The sequence below is a fragment of the Callorhinchus milii genome, unplaced genomic scaffold (genome assembly GCF_018977255.1).
Source record: "Callorhinchus milii isolate IMCB2004 unplaced genomic scaffold, IMCB_Cmil_1.0 Scaffold16, whole genome shotgun sequence".
Lineage (NCBI taxonomy): Eukaryota > Metazoa > Chordata > Chondrichthyes > Chimaeriformes > Callorhinchidae > Callorhinchus > Callorhinchus milii.
The window spans coordinates 941,212-967,944 of NW_024704757.1; the positions used below are offsets into that span (position 1 = coordinate 941,212).

At 43.0% G+C, this 26,733-nt stretch overlaps 1 protein-coding gene across 5 annotated transcripts; it reads left to right on the top strand.

Annotated features, from left to right (window-relative positions):
- Positions 1-1,657: 1,657 nt before the first annotated feature.
- On the top strand, positions 1,658-26,733 carry prpsap2 (phosphoribosyl pyrophosphate synthetase-associated protein 2). Of its 5 annotated transcripts, XM_042341035.1 has the most exons (12): positions 1,676-1,766; positions 3,027-3,164; positions 7,194-7,246; positions 12,486-12,552; positions 15,112-15,284; positions 17,303-17,418; positions 17,855-17,910; positions 18,938-19,086; positions 19,971-20,041; positions 20,611-20,757; positions 21,010-21,121; positions 25,198-26,733. In XM_042341035.1, the coding sequence occupies exons 1-12, from the start codon at positions 1,681-1,683 to the stop codon at positions 25,215-25,217; spliced, it is 1,188 nt and encodes a 395-aa protein (XP_042196969.1). In that variant the 5' UTR covers positions 1,676-1,680; the 3' UTR covers positions 25,218-26,733. The 5 variants fall into 5 exon arrangements, with proteins under 5 accessions (XP_042196971.1, XP_042196969.1, XP_042196968.1 ...); XM_042341037.1 differs by lacking the exon at positions 25,198-26,733 and having other exon boundaries at positions 1,658-1,701; positions 21,010-24,019; XM_042341034.1 differs by lacking the exon at positions 25,198-26,733 and having other exon boundaries at positions 21,010-24,019.

Sequence of the window (26,733 nt, forward strand, 5' to 3'; positions counted from 1 at the left end):
TTGTTCTTCGCCTCCAGGATTATCCTGGAGTAGAAGGACGACTTGGCCGAGGCCAGAGTGGAGCGGTAAATTTTGAGCAGCAGCCCGCACCTGGCTCTTCAGTGAGCGGAGGTGGGTGGAGTACCAGGGGGAGGAGCGGGAGTAGGAGACAGTGCGGGAAGTGATGGGGGCAAGAGTATCGAGTGTGGAGGAGAGGGTATTGTGGAGGAGGGAGAGAGGAGAAGAGGGGTCGGTGAGGGTTGAAGGCCAGAGGGAGAGGAGTTCAGAGGACTCCAAGGCATCGGTTAGGGATTGTGGGGGTAACTTCTTCCAAGGGCGGTAGAAGATGGTGGTGGGTCTGGTGGAGGTGGGGAGGGGGGTGGAGGTGGTGAAGGAGATGAAGTAGTGGTCAGAGATGGCCTTGTCGGTAATAGTGACATCCGAGACACTGAGGCCCCGGGTGATCACCAAATCGAGTGGGTGGCCGTGACTGTGAGTGGGGGAGTTTATGTGTAAGGAGAGGTTGAGTGAGGAGAGCAGGGAAGAGAAGTCTGTGGAGATGGAGCAGGAGGGGGTGAAGTGTAGGTTAAAGTCGCCCAGGATGATGAGGCGATCAGAGCAGAGGCAAAGAGATGTGAGGAGTGTTGAAATGTCAGAGATGAAGGTGGGAGAGGTTTTAGGGGCCGGTAGAGGAGGAGGATTTTAAGGGAGAGGAATGAGGGGTGGGAGAGGGTGAGGTGCTCGAAGGAGGGGAAAGAGCCAGTGGAGTAGGGGGATAGGGCAAGTGGTGTCCTTGAGATAAGGGCAACACCACCGCCACGGCGGTTGGGGCGGGGGATGTGGTGGGAGGTGTAGCCGGGTGGTGTGGCCTCCGTGAGGGGGAAGGTGTCGCCTGGGGTGAGGCAGGTTTCCGTTAAGGCCATGATATCAACGCTCTCATCAAGGATGAGATCGTTGATGACCAGGGCCTTGTTGCAGAGGGAGCGGACATTTTGCAGTCCGATGTGGAGGGAGCGGTTGACAGAAGGGTGTGTGTGAGGGGAGGGGGGTCCAGGTTGTGAGGCAGGGGTGGGGGAGATGGGGATGAGGGAGGAGAGGTTGACTCCCCGGGTCTGTGTCCGGGGTGGCTGGCGAGTGTGGTGGGGAATGGGGCAGTCGGTGTGGCTGCTGCTGGACAGCCAACGCCGAGTGCCGCGGTGAGCCCGGCCGGCGGAGGGTTCCCAGACTGGAGCAGACGGCAGGTGACAAAGGTACGAACCAGAGTTTCAGCGGCTTTTGGGGAGAGGTATTGGCGGAGACGGGCGATGCGTCGGAGGTGAAAGAAGGCGGTGCTGGTGAGAGACCGGATGTGGGGAAGAAGGATAATTGGGGGTCGAACCTGAGGCCGAGGCTTCATACGGGATCGGAGAGTTTTAGGGGGAGGTCGGGTCGGTGGAGGAGGTGAGAGCCGTGAGATTTTAGACAGTGACGAGAGCCAAAGAGTATGGGTTCCTCTGGTCAACGTTCAGCTGAAGGGAGTTTCATCCAAACCCCTCCACTGTGTCTGTGCTGATGGGGGGCCCTGTGGGTCACATGGGGGGGGGGCCCTGTGGGTCACATGGGGGGGCGGCCCTGTGGTCACATGGGGGGGCGGCCCTGTGGGTCACATGGGGGGGGGGCGGCCCTGTGGGTCACATGGGGGGGGGCGGCCCTGTGGGTCACATGGGCTGTGGGGGTTTGCCGGTGTGTGAGGCGCTGTGGCTGTGGGAGGGTTACAGGGAAAGCTCTCGTCTTTGTTTTTTTTGCTTGTAAATGGTGATCCACTGTTGTGAGAGGCCCTAAAGCTGTGTGTGTGTCTGTGTGTGTGTGGGTCTGTCTGTGGGTGTGTGTGTGTGGGTGTGTGTGTGTCTGTGTGTGGGTGTGTCTGTGTGTGTGTGGGTCTGTCTGTGGGTGTGTGTGTCTGTGTGTGTGGGGGTGTGTCTGTGTGTGGGTGTGTGTGTGTCTGTGTGGGTGTGTCTGTGTGTGTGTGTCTGTCTGTGGGTGTGTGTGTGTCTGTGTGGGTGTGTCTGTGTGTGTGTGTCTGTCTGTGGGTGTGTGTGTCTGTGTGTGTGTGGGTGTGTGTGTGGGTGTGTGTGTGTCTGTGTGTGGGTGTGTCTGTGTGTGTGTGTGTCTGTCTGTGGGTGTGTGTGTCTGTGTGTGTGGGGGTGTGTCTGTGTGTGGGTGTGTCTGTCTGTCTGTGTGTGGGTGTGTCTGTGTGTGTGTGTGTGTGTCTGTCTGTGGGTGTGTGTGTGTCTGTGTGGGTGTGTCTGTGTGTGTGTGTCTGTCTGTGGGTGTGTGTGTCTGTGGGTGTGTCTGTGTGTGTCTGTGTGTGGGTGTGTCTGTGTGTGTGTGGGTGTGTCTGTGGGTGTGTGTGTCTGTGGGTCTGTGTCTGTGGGTGTGTGTGTGTGTCTCTCCTACCTCTCCGACCTACTATCCCCCTACCTACCTGCCCGTACCCTCCGTTCCTCTGGCTCCGGTCGGCTCCACATCCCCCGCCCCAACCGCCCTACCATCGGTGGTCGGGCCTTCAGCCTCTCAGCCCCGAGGCTCTGGAACTCCATCCCCAGTGCCTTCGCCGCTTCCTCCCTCTCCTCCTTCAAGGCCGGTCTCAAGACCTTCCTCTTTGACCGTGCCTTCAGCTCCCCTCTCGACTCTCTACCCCCTCCTCGCCCCCTGCCTTCCCTCCCCTCCCCCTGACCATTTCCCCCCAATGCTCGGGTCCTGACCCAACTGTACAGCGCCTTGGGACGTCCTCCCGACGTGAAAGGCGCTCAATAAATGGAATCTTGTTGTTGTGCGTGTGTGTGGCTGTGGTGTCTGTGGCTGTGGCTGTGTGTCTCTGCGTGTCTGTGTGTGTGTGGCTGTGTCTGTTGTGTGTGTGTGTGTGGCTGTGTCTGTTGTGTGTGTGTGTGTGTGGCTGTGTGTGTGGTTGTGTCTCTGTGTGGCTGTGTGTATATATATATATATATATAAATGGCGTGTTGTTATGTGTGGAGTGTCTGACCTCAGTGTTCTGTCCCTCTGCTCAGGTCCCAGTCTGTGCTGAAGGCGAGTATCGAGGTGTTTTCAATCCTGGATCCCACCATGAACATAACCCAGGGTGGTCTGGTCCTCCTCTCCGCCAGCTCCTGTGCGGCCTGTGCTGAGCTGGCCAGGAAGATTTCAGAGTAAGTAAATAATAATAATAATCCTAGCATTTGATGTAGGGCTGTATGACATCTTCAAGCCATCTCCAAGGGCTTCACAGAATATACTGTGAAGTTAATTGACCGCTTAAAGCAAATCAATACATTTAAGCAATCCATCAATTTTATGCCTTCCTCCAACAAAAAAAACAAAGTGCAATCTGCTGCAATGTCCTATTTATTTTATTTATTTATATATAAAAATCTGAAGCTGTCTTCAGTGGTAAATGTTGTCTTTTGAAAATGGCTCTTTCACCCTAACCCCCACTCCCCACTTTACCCACCCCACCCTTTTTGTGTGTTTGCTGGAGAAACTTCAGTGTGTGAGAGAGAGAATGTGTGTGTGTGTGTGTGTGTATGTGATCACAATCTACAGCGGCATTAATTAACATTAGTATCTCAGCAACTACTGTTGTAAACTTTGAAACATTTTGCCTGTCCACACTTGCAAGTTCTTAAAAATGTTTTTAATAAGATGCTACTGTATAGATGATCTCAGGTTTATCAGGTGTATAGTAATTAAAATATTTGTAATGAGCGGTAAAGATTTTGAATTACATATTGAAAATGTAGATGTGTTTTCTTGCTTTATTTTGGCATACACATTGAGACTTTTTTGTTACCACAAGTCGCTCCATATTTTTTAAAATATTGAATCACAAAAGTTGCTTGGGTCAAAACACGAGGTTTGTTACTGTAATTAATCTTGTGGAGTCACAGCCTCTGATAAAAATAGTGCAGTCAATTGAAGATAATGTAAAAGCTACTTACATAGTAAACCTCACATAACGTCGCATCAGTTAGGACTGTACATTGAATCTGACTTATGCAATGTATGAGTTGGGTAGATATACGACTAAGATGTACAATTATACGATTTATTCAGATCAGACGTATGCAATTTTTGCTGTATAATTTTCTGCATTTTGTAAGTTTCTGATTTTTATTAAAATACATTTATTGAAGCAGGAATTTCCATTCTCACAGGATGTAAACTGTATGTGCAGATACAGCTTAAGTATCAGATATTATAATATGAATAGATTGAAGGTGAAAAGTAGAATGTTTTATTTTGTCTATGCTGATAAAAGAAAATGTTTTTAAATATCATTTTTAATGATACTTGTTATACAGTTTAACTGGATGGTTTATTCCATTGAGCTCCCTTTTAAGGTCAAACCTTGAATGGTAATGTCTTGTGTAATATTGAGCCAAAAGTACATCCTATTATTTTTGTTTAACACTCAACAGGGTGATTAATTCTTATAAATAATATTTTTCCCCTCAGAAAGTCAAACAGGACACTTGTACCTAACACTGTCGAGTGCCCCTTCTTCCCCTCCCCAAGCTATGCGATTTTAGCCTGTTAGACTCGAGCAGTAGCCTTGGCTGTTGCTAACCTGCGCTTATTTCCAGAATTAGGTAAACAGGATCTGCCCCTCCAGGGAGAGATTTCCATATATAAGTGTAATGCATGGAATTCTCTGTATGGTGATGGATTTCCATGTGTGTCAGACACCCGTCTGACCTAAACAAATAAATTCCCCTCCCCTTTCCCTGGTTTGGGAGTGTGGGAATGTTCAGTAAGGAAAGAACTGAGCTTGGCTTTAACACCCCTTGTCTCCATGGACTGACAGCACCCAGTCTCTCTAGGTCCACATTTGAATAATAATAATAATAATCCTTGCATTTGATATAGTGCCTTATCACATATTTGAGCCACCTCAAAGCGCTTTGTAGAATATAATATAGAGTGAATTGACTGAATAGTGTTTCGCCCACAGAATACACAGTCAACCCACTTTATAGTATATGTTGTGAAGCGCTTTGAGTTGTCTCAAAGATGTAATGAGGTGCTATATCAATGCAAGGATTATTATTATAATAATAATTATGAAATATATATTATGAAACCCAGCAGCCGATTGCACACAGCAGTGTTCCGCACACAGTCGTGGAGTGAGTGACCACATTTTTTTTTTGGAAGGACTTATTAGCCCCCGGAAAGCCGATCTGCCAATTGACTAACAACGGATTCCTACTTACTGCTAGGGAAACAGAGGCGTGCAGAGTAAGAAACTTGCCCAATGTTTTGCCCTGCCTGGGAATCAAACCCAGGTCCTCTCTCTTGCGAGGCAAGTACTCTAACCACTGAGCTACAGGACTCCATGATAATAAAATGTAACAGTGAACTCCTGTGATAATAAAACAGTAACAGATAACTCAACCTTGGCTTAAGTTGTCACTACCACTTAAGTCATCATGCTGCCAATATCCTGGCTGCATTTATTTATGTTCAGTATTTTTTTCCCTTGGATGCCAAGTTATCAGGAGTTTATTGTAGTAGTGATCATGGTATAATAGCAGCATTAACCACAGTCTGTATCCCATAGATGAGTGTCTGCTTTCACAAGAGGAATGGAGAAAACCAGGAAGAAAAATAATTAACAATAACAGTGTGGGTGCTATATAAATGATCATGAGGTTTGACCTTAATACAGGCTACAGATTTGTTTACTATGCTGAATGATATTGCCTGAAGTATAATTTGGAGCTGAATAAGAATTGTTCACCATCAAAGCTTCTGATGTAAAAATCGCATTAATACATCTTCTTCGAAGAAACCAGGTGATTGAGTTTCTTATTATTTGATAGGCTGGATAACCCTTCATGGTGCAGCTGGTATCTGAGGTCTAAAATATTCTAAAATTAAGAGCAAGACCTTGAGATTATCTGTTTCCTTAGAGGGTACAGTAGTACTGAGCCAAATACCGAACTAGTTTGCTGACCAATTCTCCAGTGAAATATTATCTTTGTAGCTTACATATTCTAAATTTGTTACCTACTTGTCACTGATTTTGAAAAAGTTGCCTAGTTTTTGAAGCATGTTATCCCCCAACCAAAGTACAAATTGTTGCTGTGTTTTTTTTAAATTTAAAAATAAATGACAAGGTTGTATCTGTATTACATAAAACCATTTTGGTAGATGTGGTTTTCAATTACATCTTCATACAACTCAATAAAATGTTTGGAAGGAATGTTGGCTTCTGTTGGTGGAATAAAGCTTGAAGCTCTGCTGATCTCTCATTTTGGTTTGGGTGGAGAATTGTCCCTTTTTAAAAACTTGACCCATTTTGTATTTTTGTATTTTATCCGTCTCTCCATATTGATTCAGGAGTTGGGCCATTTTCCATTTGTCCTATTGACTGCTGTTGCGGCAGTTGTGTAGTTCATCCTTGGGTTCATCTGGACCAAAAGTCCAAACTTATTGTTGTTCGCTTGTTCATCACTTCTTTGGTGCCATGTTTTATCCAGATATTGTAGTAGCAAAATTGTGGAAATAGTTTCTTTATCCCTGTTCCCTTCCCTGAGGCAGTGACTTGTGCAAAGTTTATACGGTTAAATATTGTTGGCTTTTTGATCAAGCCAAATTCTGTCCTTGCCCAAAATACATCCAAATACCTTCCAGGAAAGATCATTGGCTAGTAATCCAGAATTGGTTAGGTTGTCCTCCCCTCTTCTCCTCCTCCCACGCCAACAACCTCCTTTTCCACTCTTAGGTGATCTAAGATACTTTGTTGTTCCTTCACTATTACGCCTATCAACAAGTGAGGTGCTCTTTATGGCTCAGTACAACTGCATACAATGCGTTGACCTACTCCATCCATTGCTCTGAATAATAATAATTTCATTTGATATAGCGCCTTTCACGTTTCGGGCATCTCAAAGCACTTCAAAGGATTTACTGTAAATTGTAGTGCCTTGTAATTCACAGGTGAAAATTTCATCAATAGGAAGTATTAGAGCAAAATTTTATTATTAATTCATTCTTGAAAAGATACCAGCATTGTTTACATTCAGTGCACTGTTGCAAGATGCTGGGTATAAGGTTGAAGGTAGGATTTCTGTTCCTTATCCAAAAAATAATGGTCCTTGTTTCTGTGCTGTTTAGTTCTTTAATAAAAGTCAGCGTTATGATTTTTGAGGGCTATTCCTCATCTTCAATTTTAGGCGACTTGGCGTAGAACTGGGTAAAGTTCAAGTCTCCCAAGCATCTAACCGAGGTAAGTGGACAATGTACATACAGCCTTATCATGCAGACCTGGTTTGTGGATTGTAACTAGGGGGTAAAATTCTATATGCATCTTGATTTATTGTGTTTTTCTTAAAATTTTAGTTTGCCCAGAATTTGGCAAATTCTTAATTTTTTTTAGGGGTAACAGACAACCAGTTCAAATTTGAGACTGAATTCAACAATTTGCCAATTTCTGAACTCTTTGGGATGATAGGAACATAGAATAAATTTAGACCCAGGTGGAATTTCTCCCCGTTATACTTGTCCCTATTCCTTGATGAGCAATGATTCTTGTAAATATTGGATAAAGTTTGTAGGTTTGGGAAAAAACAAAATAGTAAAAGGGAGTGCGTGACTAATTTTAAAATGATTAGTTATTTAGTTGGATGGCACTATTTGAGAGAGTGGTCAACAGTGGCTAACCATGCAGAGAGAGAATTCTGACCAAGCTAATTGGCAAACCAAAGTCTTTGACAGAAACCCATAAGGAACAGTTTGCTTCATACCGTAATTCTTCTTCTTGTTAAACTCTTGTTCTCCTCCCTCAAGTTATTTGACTTTTAGATTTTTGGGCACCCATTACAGCTGGTCTATGTTCAACAGATATTGTGACGAGATCAGCCTGGCCTGTTTTTTAAGGTGTAAGTTTCTGCCCCCAAACTGGATCAGACTCCAGTCTGCATTGTTTCCCTGGCTGCCCACATTAGAACCTGACATTGGGTGTTGAACCTATTTGTCAGAAATAAGAACAAACCTATTGTTTTGATGTAAGTTTCCTTATCTGGAGTTGTTCGGATCTGGAGTGCATCGTCTAAAAGAGTGTTGGAAGCTTATTGATTGAATAACAACTTTAAAGAGAGTAGATAATCGTTTGGGGAGAACAAGTTTGCAGGGCTATGGGGAGAGAGTGGGGGAGTGGGATTGATTTGGATAGCTCTTTTTTTTAAAAAAAAGCCAGCCCAGACATGATGGGCTGAATGGCCTCCTTCTGAGCTGTATAATTCTATGATCTCGTACCAGATGCAATGATTTTCATTAGAGTTTATCACTAGTTAAGAATTTGGACAACCTGGAATTTGGATTTTGTGAACTTCTATTGAGTTATGTTAGGATTCTCTTAGTCTCTTTGTCTTATTGAATCACGTCTGCTGGGAGGTTGATGATTCCCTGTATCTGTAGTGTATTGAAAGCTACCAGGGGACAGTCCAGCTGCCTCTGGTCTGTCTCTCTGCACTTCTGGAGCTAGTAATAATGATAATAGTAAAAAATAATCCTTGCATCTGATTAGTGCCCATGCCCAAGCACAGCAGCCAATTTGCACGTAGCAGTGTCCCACATAATCATGAGGTGAATGACCTTTTTATCGTTGGGAGAAACTCCTTGCTCTTTTCAAATAGTGCCGCAAAATCATGAGTGTCCACCTGAACAGGCATACTGGATCTTGGTTTGGCGTTTCATCTGAAAGACTGCACCTCCAACTGCACTGGAACATCAGCCTAGGCTGTGAGCTAAATGTCCTGACTTGTGTAATGTTAATGCTGTTTCCAGCACAGGCTGACTTGCCTCCTCCTGTTCTAAAATATTCTGTTTCTGTAATAACTGAGTAGTGGTATTGCGGCAATACGGAGGTCACATCTGCTTCATGCCAAAAATATTTTTGAAGAATGTGCATCATCTATTGGTCAGTTCAATCAATCACCAGTTAAGTGCAGTGAGGTTGTCGTACTTGGAATAAAAGAGAAGTTGGAAGTGTTGGAATTATTTTTAAACCAGTTCAGTGTTAGTAAAATATGCCGCAATAGAATTGGCTGTGTGTCAATTTCCTATAAATCGGACCTTTTTATCATAAAATAACATCCTGCTTTGTAATTTCTATTCTGAATGGGTTTAAATGACTGTATGTAAACATTGACATCTGTTTCCAAAGTTTTCGCCAACTGCTTGTGTGTTTGAGGCTCCCTCTTGTAAACGAACAAAAGCTTATTTAAATATATATTAAACAAAAGCTGCTATCTGATGTCATTTTTCAAAATGGTCAATTCTTTAACTGTTGTATTAATTTACAGTGCGGCCGTGGAGGTGAATTCCGTCAGTTAATAATGCATGGATTTGTGTGCAACAGGATTTCACAGATCACTGAGCTCGAGCTATTTTGATATTCACTGACATGGACTGTTGTGTGGTAAAACAAGGTACCAGTTTGCCTTGCTGGTGACTTTATTGTTGCTATTGGTAGAAAAGATTAATTTGGAATTTGCTGTCAAGTTGCATGAAGTAACAGAATGAATGCTGTGCTGTTCCCAATGGCTCAGTTTGACATTGCAGTAGTTCTTCATTAAAATGACTAGGATATTACAGCGTATACATGAGGAGCTGTGGGTGTTGTTAGTCTCACTCAACCCCTGAGTCAGAATTTGTGAGTTCAAACCGCACGCCAGGACTCGTGACAGCTGAGTCAGCCTAATGCATTGGCAGGACTTGGAAGGACAGACGAGTCACAGGGGCAGGGAATCCTCCCACCCAGCTCCTGTTTAACCCTGCAGACCAAAACCCTAAAAGGTAGGGTGGTGCTAGCTAGACAAGCAGTGGGAAAGCTTGCCATTTAGTGCTATCAATGGCAAGCTATGCGGTTGTAGCTAGTTAGACTCCAGCAATTACCCCCATGCACACAATGGGGCCCCCAAGAGTTCGCTCCTGCCAACCTGCGCCTAATACTTTCTGAAATCAGGTAAGCCGGCTGTGTCCCTCCAGGGAGAAAGTGCACATTCCATTCTAACAATCTGTCTCTGGACATCCCATGTGAATGTGACATTCTCGGCTTGGTTTGGATAAGTATGGGAATGGGTTTCCACATGTGTCAGACACCCGGCTGAACAAAGAAAATATCACTGAGACTCTTAGTCCAGACTGATACTCCAGTACGGTGCTGAGGGAGAGCTGCATTGTCACAGGTTCAGGTGAGATGTTAAACTGAGGTTCCATCTGCTTGTTCAAGTGGACGTTAAAAGATCCCTTGAACTATTGGTAAAAAGGAAGTTCTCCCAGTGTCCTGGTCAACAATCTTCCAGCTAAGATTGGTCATTCGCTTCATGGCTGTTTGTGGGACAATGCAGTGTACAAATTAGCTGCTGTGTTCACCTACACATACACAATTGCTACACTTTATAGTAAAATCCAATGAATCATTGTTTCAATAAATGGTGCTTTTTCATCTTCAAGGATTATTATATGATTTATCTGACAATAGACAAGCGGACCTATGAGATATGATTTATATCTACAAGCGTTATGGAATGTGATGTGTATCCAACAGCAGATACGTGATGAAAGATGGTCTTTGGTTTGTGTACAATATAATTAAAAATTACATTTGTAAAACGCCTTTAATGTCGGGAGGACGTCCCAAGGTGCTGAGCGGGGGGCAGGGGGTGGATGGTTGGGTTCAGGCAGTGGGGAGGACAGAGAGGGTAGGAGGATGGCCAAAGGCATGATTGAAGAGGAGGGCTTTGTGCCTTGAATTAGGCAAGGGAGGGGGCGAGGCGAAGGGAATATGGGATGGAGTTCCAGTGGGTGAGGGCAGCGAGCCTGAAGGCCCAGCCGGTGATGGTTGTGCAGGCTGGGCAGGGACATGGAGGGGGCCAGAGCCTGCTAAGTGGAGGGAACAGGCAGGTTGTAAGGAGTTAGCAGATTGGAAGGTAGGAGGAGGCAAAGCCATGGAAGAGCCTTGAGGATGAGGATGAGAATTTTGAATTTGGTCCTCTGAGGGATGGGGAGCCGGCCAAAGGTGGGTGTGATGAGGTCACGGAGGCTGGTGCAGGAGATGACACGACATACAGAGTTCTGGATGATCTGCACATTGTGGTGGGGGGGGGGGGGGGAAGAGTTGGGAAGGATGACGAGCAGGGCAACAGCATGGTCAAGCCTGGATGCAATGAAGGCATGTATGAGGGTGAGGGTCAAACAAGACGACTAGGTTCCTGACTGGCTTGGTGAGGTGGAGTGTGCATCTGTGGATGCTGATGCTAAAAGTGCCTGAGGTGCGGAGGCGTTGGCACAAGCCAACCAGGAGAGCCTCAGTCTTGCTGACGTTCAACTGTAAAAAGTTGGCTCTCATCCAGGTTTTGATGTCTGACAGGTAGGCTATAGGACGTCAGTGGTCCTGAAGTCGAGAGTCAAGGCAGAAAGGTAGAATTGGGTGTCATCCGCATACATGTGGAAGTTGACCCCATGTCTACGGATGATGTCACCAAGAGGGAACATGTACAGGTTGGAGGGGACCGAGAATAGAGCTCTGAGGAAAACCGCACAAGACCGTGCGGCGGCTGGGGGAGAAGCTGTTTGTAGGGACAAAGTGGAGCTGGTGTGAGGTAGAATCTGAACCATTCAAGGATAGAACCTTGAAGGTTGAGGTGAGAGGAGAGGCGGTGGAGGAAGATAGAGTGGTCCACAGTGTCAAAGGAAAAAGGAGCCCTGGTCACAGATGGACAGAATGTCATTTGTCACCTTGATTAGGGCTGTTTCGGTGCTGTAGGCCACCTATGGAATTGTTTTCTGCTTGGTTGCTGTAGTGGGAGCAAGTGTTTAAGATTGGAGGCTGTCACACAGCAGGTTGTGTTGACTTTCTGTTTGAAGTGTTGACAGATGGTTGTTAGTGCATAAGCCAAGTGTCCTGATGAGCTCTGAAATCAAGGATGACTTTGCGACATGGGTTTGTATGGAGGGGAGGAAAGGGGGGAGAGAATGGGAATATGGAACAGGGCAGATATTTAAGTAGCATTGAGTCTTTTTCACTGTTTGTGTAAACCATTGGCCAATGCAGAGTAAATGTGCCCTGCTTCTGTGCCATAACAATGTCCCTTATAGCATAATAATAATCCTTGCATTTGACATTGTGCCTTATCAAGTGTTTGAGATGTCTCAAAGCGTTTCATAGAATATACTGAAAGTGAATTAACTATAGTTTGTGGGCTTCTCCATCTTCACAAGGGCACCCCCTTATTTTGTTCACACTGGAAACCTCTTAAGACTCTACCCTCAGTTACTGTGGAGAAGTCCTTAACTGCGTCGGTGGCTCTTATATGTTTTTCATGACTGCACATTGAGGCAACCAATCTGGTAACTCTAAGATGAGGTAGCTGGACTGAGTTGTAGGATAGTGTATTAGATATACTCACTTATTTTGAAACGTTTGGTTTTCACTTATAGCGTTTTCCTTTTTTTTGATGCAGAAACAAGAGTACAGATTCAAGAGTCTGTCAGAGGGAAAGATGTGTTTATTATCCAGACTGTTTCAAAGTAAGTGCTGTAGTGAAATGCCTTGAGTGTGAGTATGTTGCATTTTCTTCTGGTCAAACCACAGCAAATTAGTGGGGCTACAAGGAATTAGATTCTGCCTTCAAGTGAGATGTAATTTGAAATTCGATCTTCAATTGCAAAGTCTGGGCTTTCTTTCTGGTTACAACAACAACAACAACAAGATTCCATTTATAGAGCGCCTTTCACGTCAGGAGGACGTCCCAAGGCGCTGCACAGTTGGGTCATGACCCGAGCAGGGGGGAAATGGTCAGGGTGAGGGGAGGGAAGGGAGGGAGAGAGGAGGGGGAAATGGTCAGGGTGAGGGGAGGGAAGGGAGGGAGCGAGGAGGAGGAAGAGAGTCGAGAGGGGAGCTGAAGGCACGGTCAAAGAGAAAGGTTTTGAGACCGGCCTTGAAGGAGGAAAGGGAGGAAGCAAGGCGAAGGCACTGGGGGATGGAGTTCCAGAGCCTCGGGGCTGAGAGGCTGAAGGCCCGACCACCGATGGTAGGGCGGTTGGGGCGGGGGATGTGGAGCAGACCGGAGCCAGAGGAACGGAGGGTACGGGCAGGTAGGTAGGGGGATAGTAGGTTGGAGAGGTAGGAGGGAGCAAGGCCGTGAATGGCCTTGTAGGTGAGGATGAGGATCTTGAAATCAATCCTCTGGGGGATGGGGAGCCAGTGGAGGCGAGCGAGGGTGGGAGTGATGTGGTCCCGAAGCCTGGTGCGGGACAGTACACGAGCTGCAGAGTTCTGAATGACCTGCAGCTTGTGGAGGGAGGTGGCGGGAAGGCCGGCGAGGAGAGAGTTCCCATAGTCCAGCCTTGAGGTGACAAAGGCGTGAACCAGGGTTTCAGCAGCGTGAGGGGTGAGGTAGTGCCGTAATCTGGCGATATTCCGGAGGTGATGGAAGGCGGTGCCAGTTGTGGTGCGGATGTGAGGGAGAAAGGACAGCTCAGGGTCGAACAAAACGCCGAGGTTCCTGACTGGCTTTGAGAGGTGGAGAGTGCAGCCTTGGATGCTGATGGTGTCAGCGCCTGAGGTGCGGAGGCGCTGACGTGAGCCAATCAGGAGGGCCTCGGTTTTTTGCACGTTGAGCTGAAGAAAGTTGTCTCTCGTCCGTTAGAGAGACGGACGTTAGAGCGTACAGTGATCCAAAAGAGTGTCAGAAAGCCAGACAAGATGTCACAGATGTTCACTCAGTATTGAAGACCTGACAGCCAAAGTGACTTCTGCCTTTTTCATTGAGACGTGAATTTGAACATTAACATTCAGATTTTCCACCTGTGACCACAGTGAGATACAAAGGGAAATGCCAAGTAAATGTTGATTATTGTCCTTCATTGCTAATGTTGCCTACAGTAGTGTTTTTTTTTGTCGAAAGTGTGGTTCATTTACAAACAACTTATTTCTAATTTTAGTTATTCATTCTGCCCTGACTATCCGGAGAACTAAATTTAACTAATAGTGAGTTAGTACAAAATGTGCAGTGCTGACATGTGTAAAAGTGACCACCCTTCACTGGGGTAGTGTCTCAGAGTGCTTAACAGTACCATTGCTTGATTCCAAGCAGAAGAGTGGGGAGGTGACTGAAGGTGGGTGGGGGGAGAAATTGATATCTCTGCAACCTCCTAAACCCTACCATTTTGTTCGCTCCCTCCGCTCAGCGGGTTCCGTCCTGCTTCATGTCCCCTGCCTCTGGAACTCCATCCCACACCCTCTCCACCTCACCCCCTCCCTCGTCACCTTCAAGAACCATCTCAAGACCCTCCTCTTCGACCATACTTTCGATCTCACTGCCCTTCCCACCCCCCACCCCAGCTTGGGTCCGTAACTCTCTTTCCAGCGCCCTGGGACGTCCTCCCGACGTGAATGGTGCTATACAATGTAGTGTTGTTGTTGAGACGCAATTCCATTGATTTAACATTTGAGGAATCAACACAACTATTACTTATGCTAAGGTTGCAGATTGTCAATGAGATAACAAATTTATCTTTCAATAGAAATAAGTGGAGCCAGATAAGTAACCCCCCCCCCCTCCCCCATTCAAGTCCCTGTTAAATAAATGACTTTGATAACTTTGCTCTAAATTGTTCTGGATGGACACATGACAGCTGGATTATTTGGACTGTGAACCAAATGTTCAGTTTGATTTGCTCGTTAACATCCACAGAGAGATTCATTCATCCGCAGACAGCTGAGATTTAACTTGTCTCGGGTTTCTACGGATGAGAATGTGTGGAGAGAGGAGGGGTGGATTATCGTGTCCTCTGGGAGTTGCATTGAGAGAGCCTTGATAATAATAATAATAATCCTTGCATTTGTTGATAGTATTCTGGGCATAGCAATCTAGCTCAGTGATTTAGGGAGGAAGGATTGTACTTTTGCGGGAAATGGTAGGGAGTTCATTTTGTGGTTGGCAGTTCATTTTATATTGTATAATGTGCTTTCATGTATGTAAAATCGACAAAATTGCTTGTCCAAGAGTGAAAATATTAAAATGTTTTTTGTGTCAAATCTCACATGAACAAATTTTTAATGTCTTGTCCTCTGTTGTACAACAGGGATGTCAACACTACTATTATGGAGCTCCTTATAATGATTTATGCCTGTAAGACATCGTGTGCCAAGAATATCATTGGTGTGATACCTTATTTCCCATACAGCAAGCAGTGTAAAATGAGGAAACGAGGTTCCATTGTGTCTAAGCTAATGGCATCCATGATGTGTAAAGCTGGTGAGTTGTGCTCTGCTATAGAAGATGCTCTTCACAATCTAATCTATGGATTATAATCTGCATAACTAAGAATTTTCTAGGCAAAAGAAGACCAAGGTTCATCCAGTTCACCTTCCACCATCCTGGCAGTCACATGCACATGTCATGTCCCAAAGTATATTCTGCATCCCAAGATATTATTTGTTCTTGAAAGAATCAACACTTTCTGCTTCCACAGTCTCCCGAGGGAGTACTCTCAGTAATTGGGTTTCAAGTACTAGTCTGACTAAAAATACATCTGAGATTATTAAAAGAATAGTATTTTATTCTTTCTTCGTGACCCACTTTGTCAAGTGGACCTAGACGTCTTGGTAGAGGGCTCTCCGTACTGCAGGTTCCAGCGTTCAGGAACCAAATGTGAGCGGACCTGTACACTCTTACTCCCTGGTTCTCCTTTCTCCTTCTCCCGGCTGCTGGGATGAAATCGGGATTGTGCAGGAAATCCTAATAACATTTCTTGGGAGTCAATTCGTAGAGTGAATATAATCATACTAATAATACTAATAATTCATCCTTACACTTGATACAGTACCTTTTGTGTCAAAGTAGGAAGTTTCAAAGTGCCTCACAGATTTATCCGTCTTGATGGTGAATAAGATGCAAATTCATGTATGGTTAATGGCCCACGAACAGCGGTGAAGTGAATAACCAATTTTATTTGGGGGATTTTTGTAAAGGACTCCAGGAGAGAGAAACTCCCCTTTTTTGAAAAGTGCCATGGGATCTCCAATATCCACCTGAACAGGCCAACGGGACTTTGAGTTGATGTCTCGTCCAAAGGAGAGCACCTTTAACATTGCAGTTTACCCTGAATTGTCAGTGTAGCCTGAGCTCAAACTTGGGGCTTTGAACCAGCAACCTTCCGACACAGGGGGTGATGCTGCTATAAACTAATGCAGACTGTCTATTTTTAATTAGAGAAAGGGATGTTTAGCATGTAATGGGATCCAAGAACACCCTAAAGGGTAGATTTGCAAATTAAGGTGTCCTTTTACCACAGCTCATTCACACCTGATACCTTTGAGCCCACCACTTTGTCTAATGATCTAAACCAGGAGAGGTTCTCAGGTGCTGCTCTTATGATGTTGTCAGCAGTGTATTGGGTTGCTAAAGTTACTGTGCTCAAAGAGCTGGAGGTGTTTATTGACTTGGTTACTACCATGGGGATTTGTTCCCTTCTAAGTTGCCGTGAAAACTGGAAGCTATTTTACTAAATGAGTGGACTCCGGCTGTGTGGAGTCATGCTCAACAAGCTGTTTCCATTTGGTTTGTGTTTGTTTGAATGATGTTGATTTAAATTGTTTGTGTCTTTCAAATTTTATTAAATAAGCTAATTTTTCTAGTCCCGTCTTTTCTCCTCCCTCACGCATTCTCTTTTTCTCTCTCGCTCTCTCTTTGTCTCCCCCCCCCCTAACCTCCACCCTATTTTAATTGACTGCTCTATTAGTGAGTTTTGGACAAGCCTGCCATTTAGCATACTTGAAGGAGAAGGGAATTGAAGGGACTAGGAGAGTGGAGTTTCTTGTGCAGACTATTTAAGATGAATTATGTATTTCTGTGCTGTAACCCTGCTGTAACCCTGCACATGTAACTATGTCCTATGTAAATGTATGTGGGGTGTGGTATAGAGATTACTAAGTTCAATTTACTGCTGACTATAGGACAATCAATGTACTTTTCTTTCATTTTGTGTTTAACTGACGCTGCAATTTCTCTTTTCTGCCAATTGGTGGCACAGTTTTTCTTAAAGATAAAACATATTTTAAAAGTAATGACTTAAAATCTCACTTGACAGGTGAATAGATGTAGACACTTTGCCATCTTCATTGCTTCCGGATGCACTGACGTGTTTACAGGACAATGCAAATTTAAATTTATAGAGTGCCTTTCTTGTCGATGATGTCCCAAGGCGCTTAACAATATCTGATGCCCAGATATAACACAGACCTTTTGTGGTGTTTCTCCCGTGCTTTTTCCAGGCTTGACACACCTCATAACAATGGATTTACACCAGAAAGAAATCCAGGGATTTTTCAATATTCCTGTTGACAATCTGCGAGCTTCTCCATTCCTGTTGCAGTACATCCAGGAAGAGGTAAGATTCACAGTGATACGGAGACCGTTGTTGGCCTATTGATATAAAAATAGTGTAACAGCCGGAGTCGAGACATAGCTATCTTAACCGATATCAAAATAAAATCACCAAGATTTTTAAAATTAAAACTAAACCGCACGTATCAAAATACCTACAATTGTTTAATACTATGTTTTGACACCTTTGTCTCATAACTATGTTGCATTGGCTTGAACATTGTGAACTGAGTATGGAGTATTATTAAATAACACAACTGACATGTTTACAACACAATACAAATTGACATTTATGGAACGCCTTTCACGTTGGGCTGATGTCCCATGGTGCTTCAACCTGGCTTGAAAACCAGCTTGGGGTAGGTAGGTATGCAAGTTTGTATGTAAGGTTTTTTTTATTGACGCTGGTTTTATTTTTGTCCCCTCTATGGTATTTATAGATTCCTGACTACAGGAATGCAGTCATTGTTGCGAAGTCACCAGCATCTGCCAAAAGGTGGGAAAACCATTCAGTGGTGGGTTACAACGTGCAGGGATGTTATCAGGAGAAGAGGAGGTGGCGTGGCAGTATATATAAGCTCCAGTATTGAAGCATGAATGAGAGGATTTTAAAAAAGGAAAGGGCAGCCACAGAATCACTTTCGATTGAATTAATGGATGGCAACAGAGGCAAACTATTATTGGGGGTTGCTATAAACCCCAGTCCAGGGTGATAGTCTTGATCTGGAACTGTGGGATGAGATAAGGATGGCAACTAGCAAGGGACCAACCATAGTAGTTGGAGATTTTAACTTATAATAAATTGATTGGGATTAAAAATGTGTCTACTGGTAAGATAGGGAAGGAATTTCTAGAGTAAAAGGAAGAGTGTTTTATGACTCAGTATGTAAAGGAGCCAACCTTCTGATGCCAACATCTATTGTAGTTGTTTCACCACCAAAGAGACCGAAGCATTGTTGGCTGATGGAACCAACTATTTTCCAGTGTGTGGTGATGTCTTTCTTTCCTCTCGCGCCCCCAGTCTGTGAATCTTCGAGGAATATTCAGCGCCATATAATACAGATTCACATTTGAACCACACACTGTGACAATGTAAGGAAAATTACTTTTAAAAAAAAAACTACTCAATGAATAAAAAAGTTATTTGCGCACAAGAAATATTTACCCTGTAGCATTGTTGAGATGTCTTTGCTCACTGCATGTGTTGACCAGGGTAGCTGCTGTATTTACCATTTCAAAGTGCTCAATTTAAGGCAGGAGACTCACTGCACTAGCTATAACAACAACTTGCATTTATATAGCGCCCCTCATGCAGGGTAATGTCCCAGAGCACTTGACAGTGGCGGAGCATGGCACCGAGCCATAGGGAGGAACGAGGTGATGGTAGTCACGGTTAAAGAGGAAGGTCTTCAGGCACAACCTGAAGATGGGGGATACCAGAGGGGTAGAGGCAGAGTGTTCCAGAGTTTCAGGGATTGAAATCTTCTCTTGTGGCTGTGTTTAGTGAAGGCTTCCTGTTTCAGAGCGCAGTCCTTCGCTGAGCGGTTGCGTCTGGGGATTGCAGTGATTCACGGTGAAGCTCAGGATGCAGAGTCAGACATGGTGGATGGCAGACATTCACCACCTATGGTGAAAAATGCAGCAGCCATACACCCCAGTCTGGAGATGCCCTGTAAGTTCTACAGTATCAACCACTTTGGTATGAGAGGTTGCCAGACAAATTGAGCACAATGTGTCTAGGACTAAAATGTCATATAAACTTTCTTCTTTTCGAACACATTTTAAAAATCTTTACTTTCAGGCCAGATATCTTCATGGAATTGAGGTACATCAGGCCATGATGGAACAGGCTCGATGAATGCCTACTCCTGTTCCTACCTGTAAAAATAAGCGAATTTGAGAGTTCAAATGACACTGGTATTACTATGCTACTCTACCTAGTGTACAGCTGCTCGGATATGAAGAGCTAATGACATCTAGCTGATTGAATTCCAACCTCAGTTTCCATTGTGTAGAATTGGAAAAGTCTTGATGGTTTTATTTGCCTTGTCAGCAGATATTGCCCAATAATTGCCAAGATCGGATTGTTCCGGGCTAGAATTTAATGGTTTATCTAAAAACGAGCTATGCACCCAATCGAAGATTCAATATGGAATGTAGATTTCAGTATTATTATACTTTATATAATGATAGATCACCTCCAAAAAAATATGCTCATGACACTCCACCTGCAAGACCTTTCCAATGAGGTATAAATCTATCTCTCCAGAAGGGTGTGTGATTTCCTTTGTTGCTACTTAGTTATAGAATACCATGCATACCTCATATTTGGGAGCTTAATTAAAGCATTTTTTAAATATAGCTCATCAATGATAGGAGATTCCCCCCCAAAAAATACGCCCATGAACTCCCACATGCAAGATCTTTCCGATGAGGTATAAATCATGTCTCTACCTCAATCGTACAGACAGATACAGAGACATTTCGTCTATCAGGATAGAAGATAGATAGGTCCTGCGGCATAATAATTTGCTTTTATTTTTCTTCTCCTTTTAGTGCTGATTCCAAAGGAGAAACCTCCAATCACAGTTGTTGGAGATGTTGGGGGAAGAATAGCCATCATAGTGGTTAGTAGATGAAGTTGATCATTTTGTGTACTATAATTCTATTTTAAGTTTGTTTCAGATATCTGCCTGGCTCAGTTGGTAGCCTCTGAATCATGGTTGAGGGTTCAAGCCCAAGTTGGGACTTTGAACTCACAGACTGACACTCCAAAACAGACACTCCAACATTTCTATCTGTCTGTTCAGATAGATGCTAAAGAACCAGGAGAAACTCCCTTTACTTTTGAAGAGGCAAATGGGACCTCAGTTTAACTTCTCATTCAGAGGACAGCAACTCTGACAATGCAGCACTGTATTGGGATGTCAGCCTGGACTATAAGCTCAAAATACCAATAGGGGTGGGGGCTTAAACCCACAACAGTCTGACTCAGAAGCAGGATGACATAACTACATTCTTGCAAAATTCTCTTTATTTAAGGCCAAAAATAGACAGCAGTCTTTTACACCTGTAAGCAAAGCGTTTTTTTGTTTCTCGTGCCATTTGAGTTAAGGAACCCCATAAAATTCTACAATGTTAAACAGAACTATTCCAAGGGAAATTGGTAACAGGCTGTTCACTGAATGTTTGACAGGACGACATGATTGATGACGTTGACAGCTTTTTAGCAGCTGCCGACACGTTGAAGGAGAGAGGAGCATACAAAATCTTTGTAATGGCAACGCACGGTGTGTTGTCCTCTGATGCTCCTCAGTTGATAGAGGAATCAGCAATTGATGAGGTAACTGGCACCTGTTGACTAATATTGTGATTAGAGGAACTTAATTATTATTTTTTGTGGTAATTATCATTTCTGAGAGGAAGGCGGGAGGAGGCGGTTGAAGAGGAGGATCTTGATGGGCTTGAAGGAGGCAAGAGAGGGAGATCCAAAGGGTAGCGGCATAAAGGATGAAGGCTTGACCTCTGATGGTCGCTGATTTTTCGTAGGGAGTAAGAGGGAAGCACTGACCCATTTAATTTTCCCCCTCCATAGGTGATCGTCACTAATACCATCCCACATGAACTCCAGAAACTCCAGTGCCATAAAATAAAGACTGTCGACATCAGCATGATTCTGTCTGAGGCCATTCGGAGAATCCACAATGGTGAATCAATGTCTTATCTATTCCGAAATATTGGTGTGGATGATTAAAACTCTCTTTCCTAAGGCCAACCTGAAGTGCACCTTTACCTAACTTGGCAAGAATATTGTGTAAGAAGTGAAATTTGTCAAGTGGAGACTTTTTTAAAAAAGAATTTTTGGGACTACCTACGAAATTCTTTGTTTTTCTGAAGCTTAAAGTGTTACCCAAACCTTTCTCTTCCAACCCAATCCACCATTTTTACTTGTGTTGATACTTGTACTATATTTTGCGTGGTACAGGCATTGCCTTTCTCTGCTCTTGAATACAACAACTTGCATTTATATAGCGTCCTTCACACAAGGTGTAAACCATTAGTTTTCTCTCCCTGACTCCTTACGAGCTCGGCGTTTACTATAACCCAATAGTTGAGCTCCCAGCTCAGCCCTAGCTGAGGTTGGATTATTTAGCATAGACCAGGATCTAATGTATGATCACGATCTGTAAATATATTAATGAGCTCAAAGTAAATTTGACAAAACCTCAACACAAGACGCATGTAAAACTACCCCTGAAATTTAAAAAACCTAACCAAATACAAATGCCATGGCACCTGTTTCCTAATGAGAAAACCAAACCAGTGAACACGTGACAAAGCCAAGCGTACTGTCCTCCATCACAAATTGCTCGTTCCGTTTGAGGCAAACTGTACATGATGCCAGATAAAGACGGCAAGAATTGAATGTACATTGCGTCCTATTTTTCCAGTTCGGAAAGGTAAAAACAAAGATGCCAACAAAAAACAGGATTAGATCCTCCCAAAATTAAAATAACGGCACCCGGAAATTAAACTAAGTGCCCAAAAATTAAACGGCCTAGACAGCTATCGCCAGCCCCAACTAAAAATCTAACCCTAAAAAGTTCCATACTATGGAGCACTGTTACTTACAGAAAGGCTGGAGCACTATTTCAGGGGGTGCTGAACTTCGAATCTTGGAGCCCTGATTTGTATATTTACATCTGTATGAAAGGAAGTCATTGTGGCATAACAGAGTAGCATGACGCAGAACTACAACAGGCCAGTTGGCCCAACTAGTCCCTGACGGTGTTTATAGTCCATGAGCCACCTTCCCATCCCTTGTGTTCCCCTTTCCTACTCACCTACCTCATGTACGCATCAAGTCTTTTGTTAAATATATTGATGCTCCCACTGGGTTGGATCAAAAGAGAGGGTGGGGAATGATGTATCCATATACTTATACTACACACAAATGGATACATGGGAGGCTGCAAATAAGATTGGATTTTTCCTGCAGAGGGAAGTATTGGTGCTTGAGAACAAGAGTTACAGTGAAACTCCAGAAATTATTCAACTTTAAATAACTAGTGTGCTTGCTGATGTTTTACATATCGAATCTAGAAGCAAGTTCTCATCTTTGATTTATTGGATTATTGTATGACCTCTAACTGCTGTCATTAAGGACTCCATTACTTGTGTAAGTAACTTTCATAGGAAGTCTCAATGTTCTCATTTATAAAGGTGACCTTGTAATTTCTGGCTTCACTCGAAACGTGTCGGAGGTGTAGGAATACCTTGTTTGAATAGAAATAGTATTTCATGATTTTGCTTCCCTCACTATCCTCTTCCCAATCAAACCTTCCCTAGATGGCAAACTTTGAGGCGGAAATCAATTAGGTTGCTAATAGTTCTCAACCATGCTGAACTGACTTATTGAATGAACCATAGAGATGAGAAATCACCACTTAGTTGAATTGGTCAATTTAGTTTAGAACATCCCAAATGTTAGATGGTCTGTAGGAACTCTGTGGTAATGGATATTTTTCTTCCACGCTGTTGCTCTGGTTTCCGGCTTTCTGATTTAAGAGCAAGGCAGAAGGGCTGACTTGATAAGAGCAGGCTGCAATTACAGCTCTTTATTTTGACCTATTAAAAAAAACATGATAATTGAATGGGGAAGAAAAAGAGAATTGTGGATTCACGCAAACTGTACATGGACCACAAACCCGTTGTGATGTTATAACTAAAAACATGAGCAGTTGTTGTGTTTGAACTAATGCTCTGCTGACTAATTATATGTGGAAGACGATGTGGATTAATATTGAATTTCCAGACCAGTACAGAGCCCCTGCTCTATCAGTAGTGTGTGTATAATTCAGCTAATGTTCAATATAGCTTACTGTAATTTATGGTGTTAATATTCTCACACCAAGCTGAGTGAATTCCATTCCACAGTCCTAATGAAAATGTTTCTCTTTCCCCTCCCCAATTTATCAATTTCATTTTAGCTTTGAATATGGTCACAAAGCATGTTTCATTGATTTAATACTTTAGCATTTTTGTGCTTGTTAAAATGAGCAACGTCTGTGTTGGGAATGGAAAACAAACCTGTTCTCTGTTTGGCATTATATCAGAATTTGAAGCAGAGTTGAGCTCACTTTAGATAGCCATGTGATAGGACATTATCACAAGCTATGTGATAAGGAAATTTAATTCTGCATAACCATAACTTAATATACGTTTTGTTAAATTGAGGAAACATCCTAGTTAAATACCTGTTGCACAACGTGCCATAAGCCTAGCTGTGTGATTTTTATAACTTGTAGGGATTCTGGTCAAAAGTATTTGTTGGGGAACTAGTTAAGTGTTTCTCATGATTCACTTTGCCTTTAGAATGGAAAAATCAGTAATCCGAGGTTGCAAATTTCTTACTTTAATTGGAAACGGTTGAATAGAGCCTGAGTTAGGCATCACAGCTAGTTCTCCTCACAGAAATCAGTTGGTTGATGGCAAATGTTAGCCACAAAACCATTGACCTGCCATGGGTTTTACACTGAATCCACAACTGATGGTGGGGCACTACTGTGTGCAATTGGCTGCACACTACTATACACTATGTGCAGTCGGTTTGACCACAAAATATACAGTGAATCCACTTTACAATACATTCTGTGTAGTGCTTTGAGATGTCTCGTCAACGTGTTGAGGCGCTATATCAAATGTAACTATTATTATGGATGGAGGTATTGGAACCAAAAGAATGTAGTTTCATCATGAGTGTTCCCTGTTACGAAATATAAGCCATGAGCTCTAAATTCTAACCAGTAACATAAAAGCTGCGGAGAATTTTACCAAAGTTAAGAAATGACTTCAGTCAGTTGGAGGTTAAATCATTTCACGGGGAATTTAGGCACAAATAGAGGCAGAAGTGTTGTCTCAATAATGTTGATCGATGCTTTCATTATTTCACCAGTGTTTTTTTNCCTCTTGGATGCTGAGGTCCATCTGACCACCTTACTGAGTACTCTTTTGTGTCAATTTACTCTAAACACATCTTTTTCTTCATTAAACACAATTCCAGTCAGGTTCCTGATTGATTGAGTTTGAAAATAAGATGGACCTGCTGAAACCTGTACATATGTAAAGCTTTTCATTCTCTATGTACCCTTATTTGAACCTGCTAATCTTAACAACAGGGAAACTATGTACTTGATTTCTTGTGCCCACCTCACCACTGCCAATTGACTGGGGACAGTGAGGGGTATAGACCCAGTGTTTATTGTTACATTGTGATATTTTTCCAATTAAAAACACAAGACGCTGATATCACTTTCCGTAGCGTGTCTTGTGTGCAGAGACTGTAACTTGGTCACAACTTGTGCCTTAGTTTCATTGAGAAAAATTAGCAAATTCCCCAGTGGTTCTGATATGCATTCTGAAAATCGAGAAAAAGCTGGTAATTGTTCCACAATTAGTTATGAGTCTTTCCGGACTTAAGAGTGTTGTGAACCATTTGCTGACTCAACAGCTGGATTCTCGCTTGTGTTAAATGATAGCGAAGGAATCAGCTGGGATGCTTTGTACTGCATGAAATCTTCACTTAATACGTAAAGAGAAAAAAAATGTTTTAGAATAACTTCAAATGTGTTAAATTTCAATCTGAAAGCTCGAGAAGGTGTGTAGTAATAAAGATTGAGTGAAAACACGATTTGTGTCCATGGTACATAGCTTTGGAAAATAACTTCTTGTTTTTTGTGTTTTGTTTCTTGTCTCTTTTTTTAAAAAAAACAAACCTCTTCAGGAAGGTTTCCTGATCAATGATCAGGGTGTGACTGAGACAGGTAGACTTTTTATGTTATTGTCTAGTAACAGTACTGAAGAATGGGACCCAGTGACCTCGACAAAGACATCCCTCCTGTCGCATACTGAATGCCTCCATCTCTGAAGAGCATCTGTAACCAGGAAACCCATCTGGCCCCTCTTTTTTAAAACCAAGATGAATTCCTTACTTGCCTGGAAATATTTATTGAAAAACGAGTTGCGAGCTTATAAGTTAACAACATGCTTTTTACTGCACAGTTTATGAGTACGTTTATGTTATTGCTGTGTTCTTTGAACCGATTCTGAACTGAAAAGTGAATATTTGTATGTGAAGACAATGAAGTTTCAACATGAATAATGGTGGCTTAACTTTGGGGCGGAGAACCCTCTGAGTGTTTAATCACATTGTAGTCATTGGGAAAGGTTTCAGATCAGTCGGTCTCCAATGCGTTTTTTTTGTGAAGTTATTTTAAAAATGCAGTGTAATTGCACTGGGGGAAGGAGCTGTGCATGGCTGCTCCCGTTTGTGATTTTTTTTGTTAAAAGTTTTCTTTACTCTTGATAGTTATTTGTCTGACTAAAAGTAAAGTCAAAAGAGTCTTGCCATCATTTCATTTTCAGTGCAATGCAAGAAATAGTCCTTTTAAAATCGGTTTGTTTTCATTTTATTTATAAGAGACCAGTTGGAAAGGAGTTACTGAGGCTGAGCGAGATGAGCTGGTTAAGATCAGTAATAACATACTTGGATTTCACAACATCTAATTCATTGAATGCTTAAGGACTAATCACTTTTGGGCTCAGTTATTTTATTCTACCCAGCTAGTTTGGGTGTCCAAAATAAAGATTGTGTGTGTGTGTATATATATATGTGTGTGTATATATATTAAATAGATTGACACAGATGGGTAGAAATTCATCTGGAGGATTTTTAAGCTTTTTTTACATGATTTGTTCTTTTATTGTTGAAATAAAAAAAATGGAAAGAAAGCTGCTGGCACGCGATGATTTTTAAAGCTCCTTTGTATGGAAACTCAACTTGAGATTGTCCAAACCTCACAGTCTGTTGAGCTAAATCCAAGTTAAAAGTCCCAAGCCTGAAGGGACAAGTGTTTGTCCACGCTGACTCTTCCTTTCTTGTCCGCAAATCTCTACAGTGAAAGATCTGTAAAACCTTCACTGGGAAAATTAGACATCGGCCTTTGCTTTGAACTTTCGGCGGATAGGGTAGATAGTGTTTTGTGTATTTGCTTTTACTGCAGCCTTCAGCCATTCATACACGTTACTGAATGGAAATTCTGAGGCTTAATTGTGTGCTTGTGCATGAAACCTGGCAAAAACACTTGGACCAGCCACTAAAATGTATGCATGTACATCTGCCACTTTTTTTAAATTTAGAAATCACCAACCCATGCTTTTTTTTAGAACATTGGTCAGATTTTGTGAGTACTTAAACTGTATTTTAGCTGAATTGTAACAACATCAATTGATTAAAAATTGAATAATTGAACACAGAGCA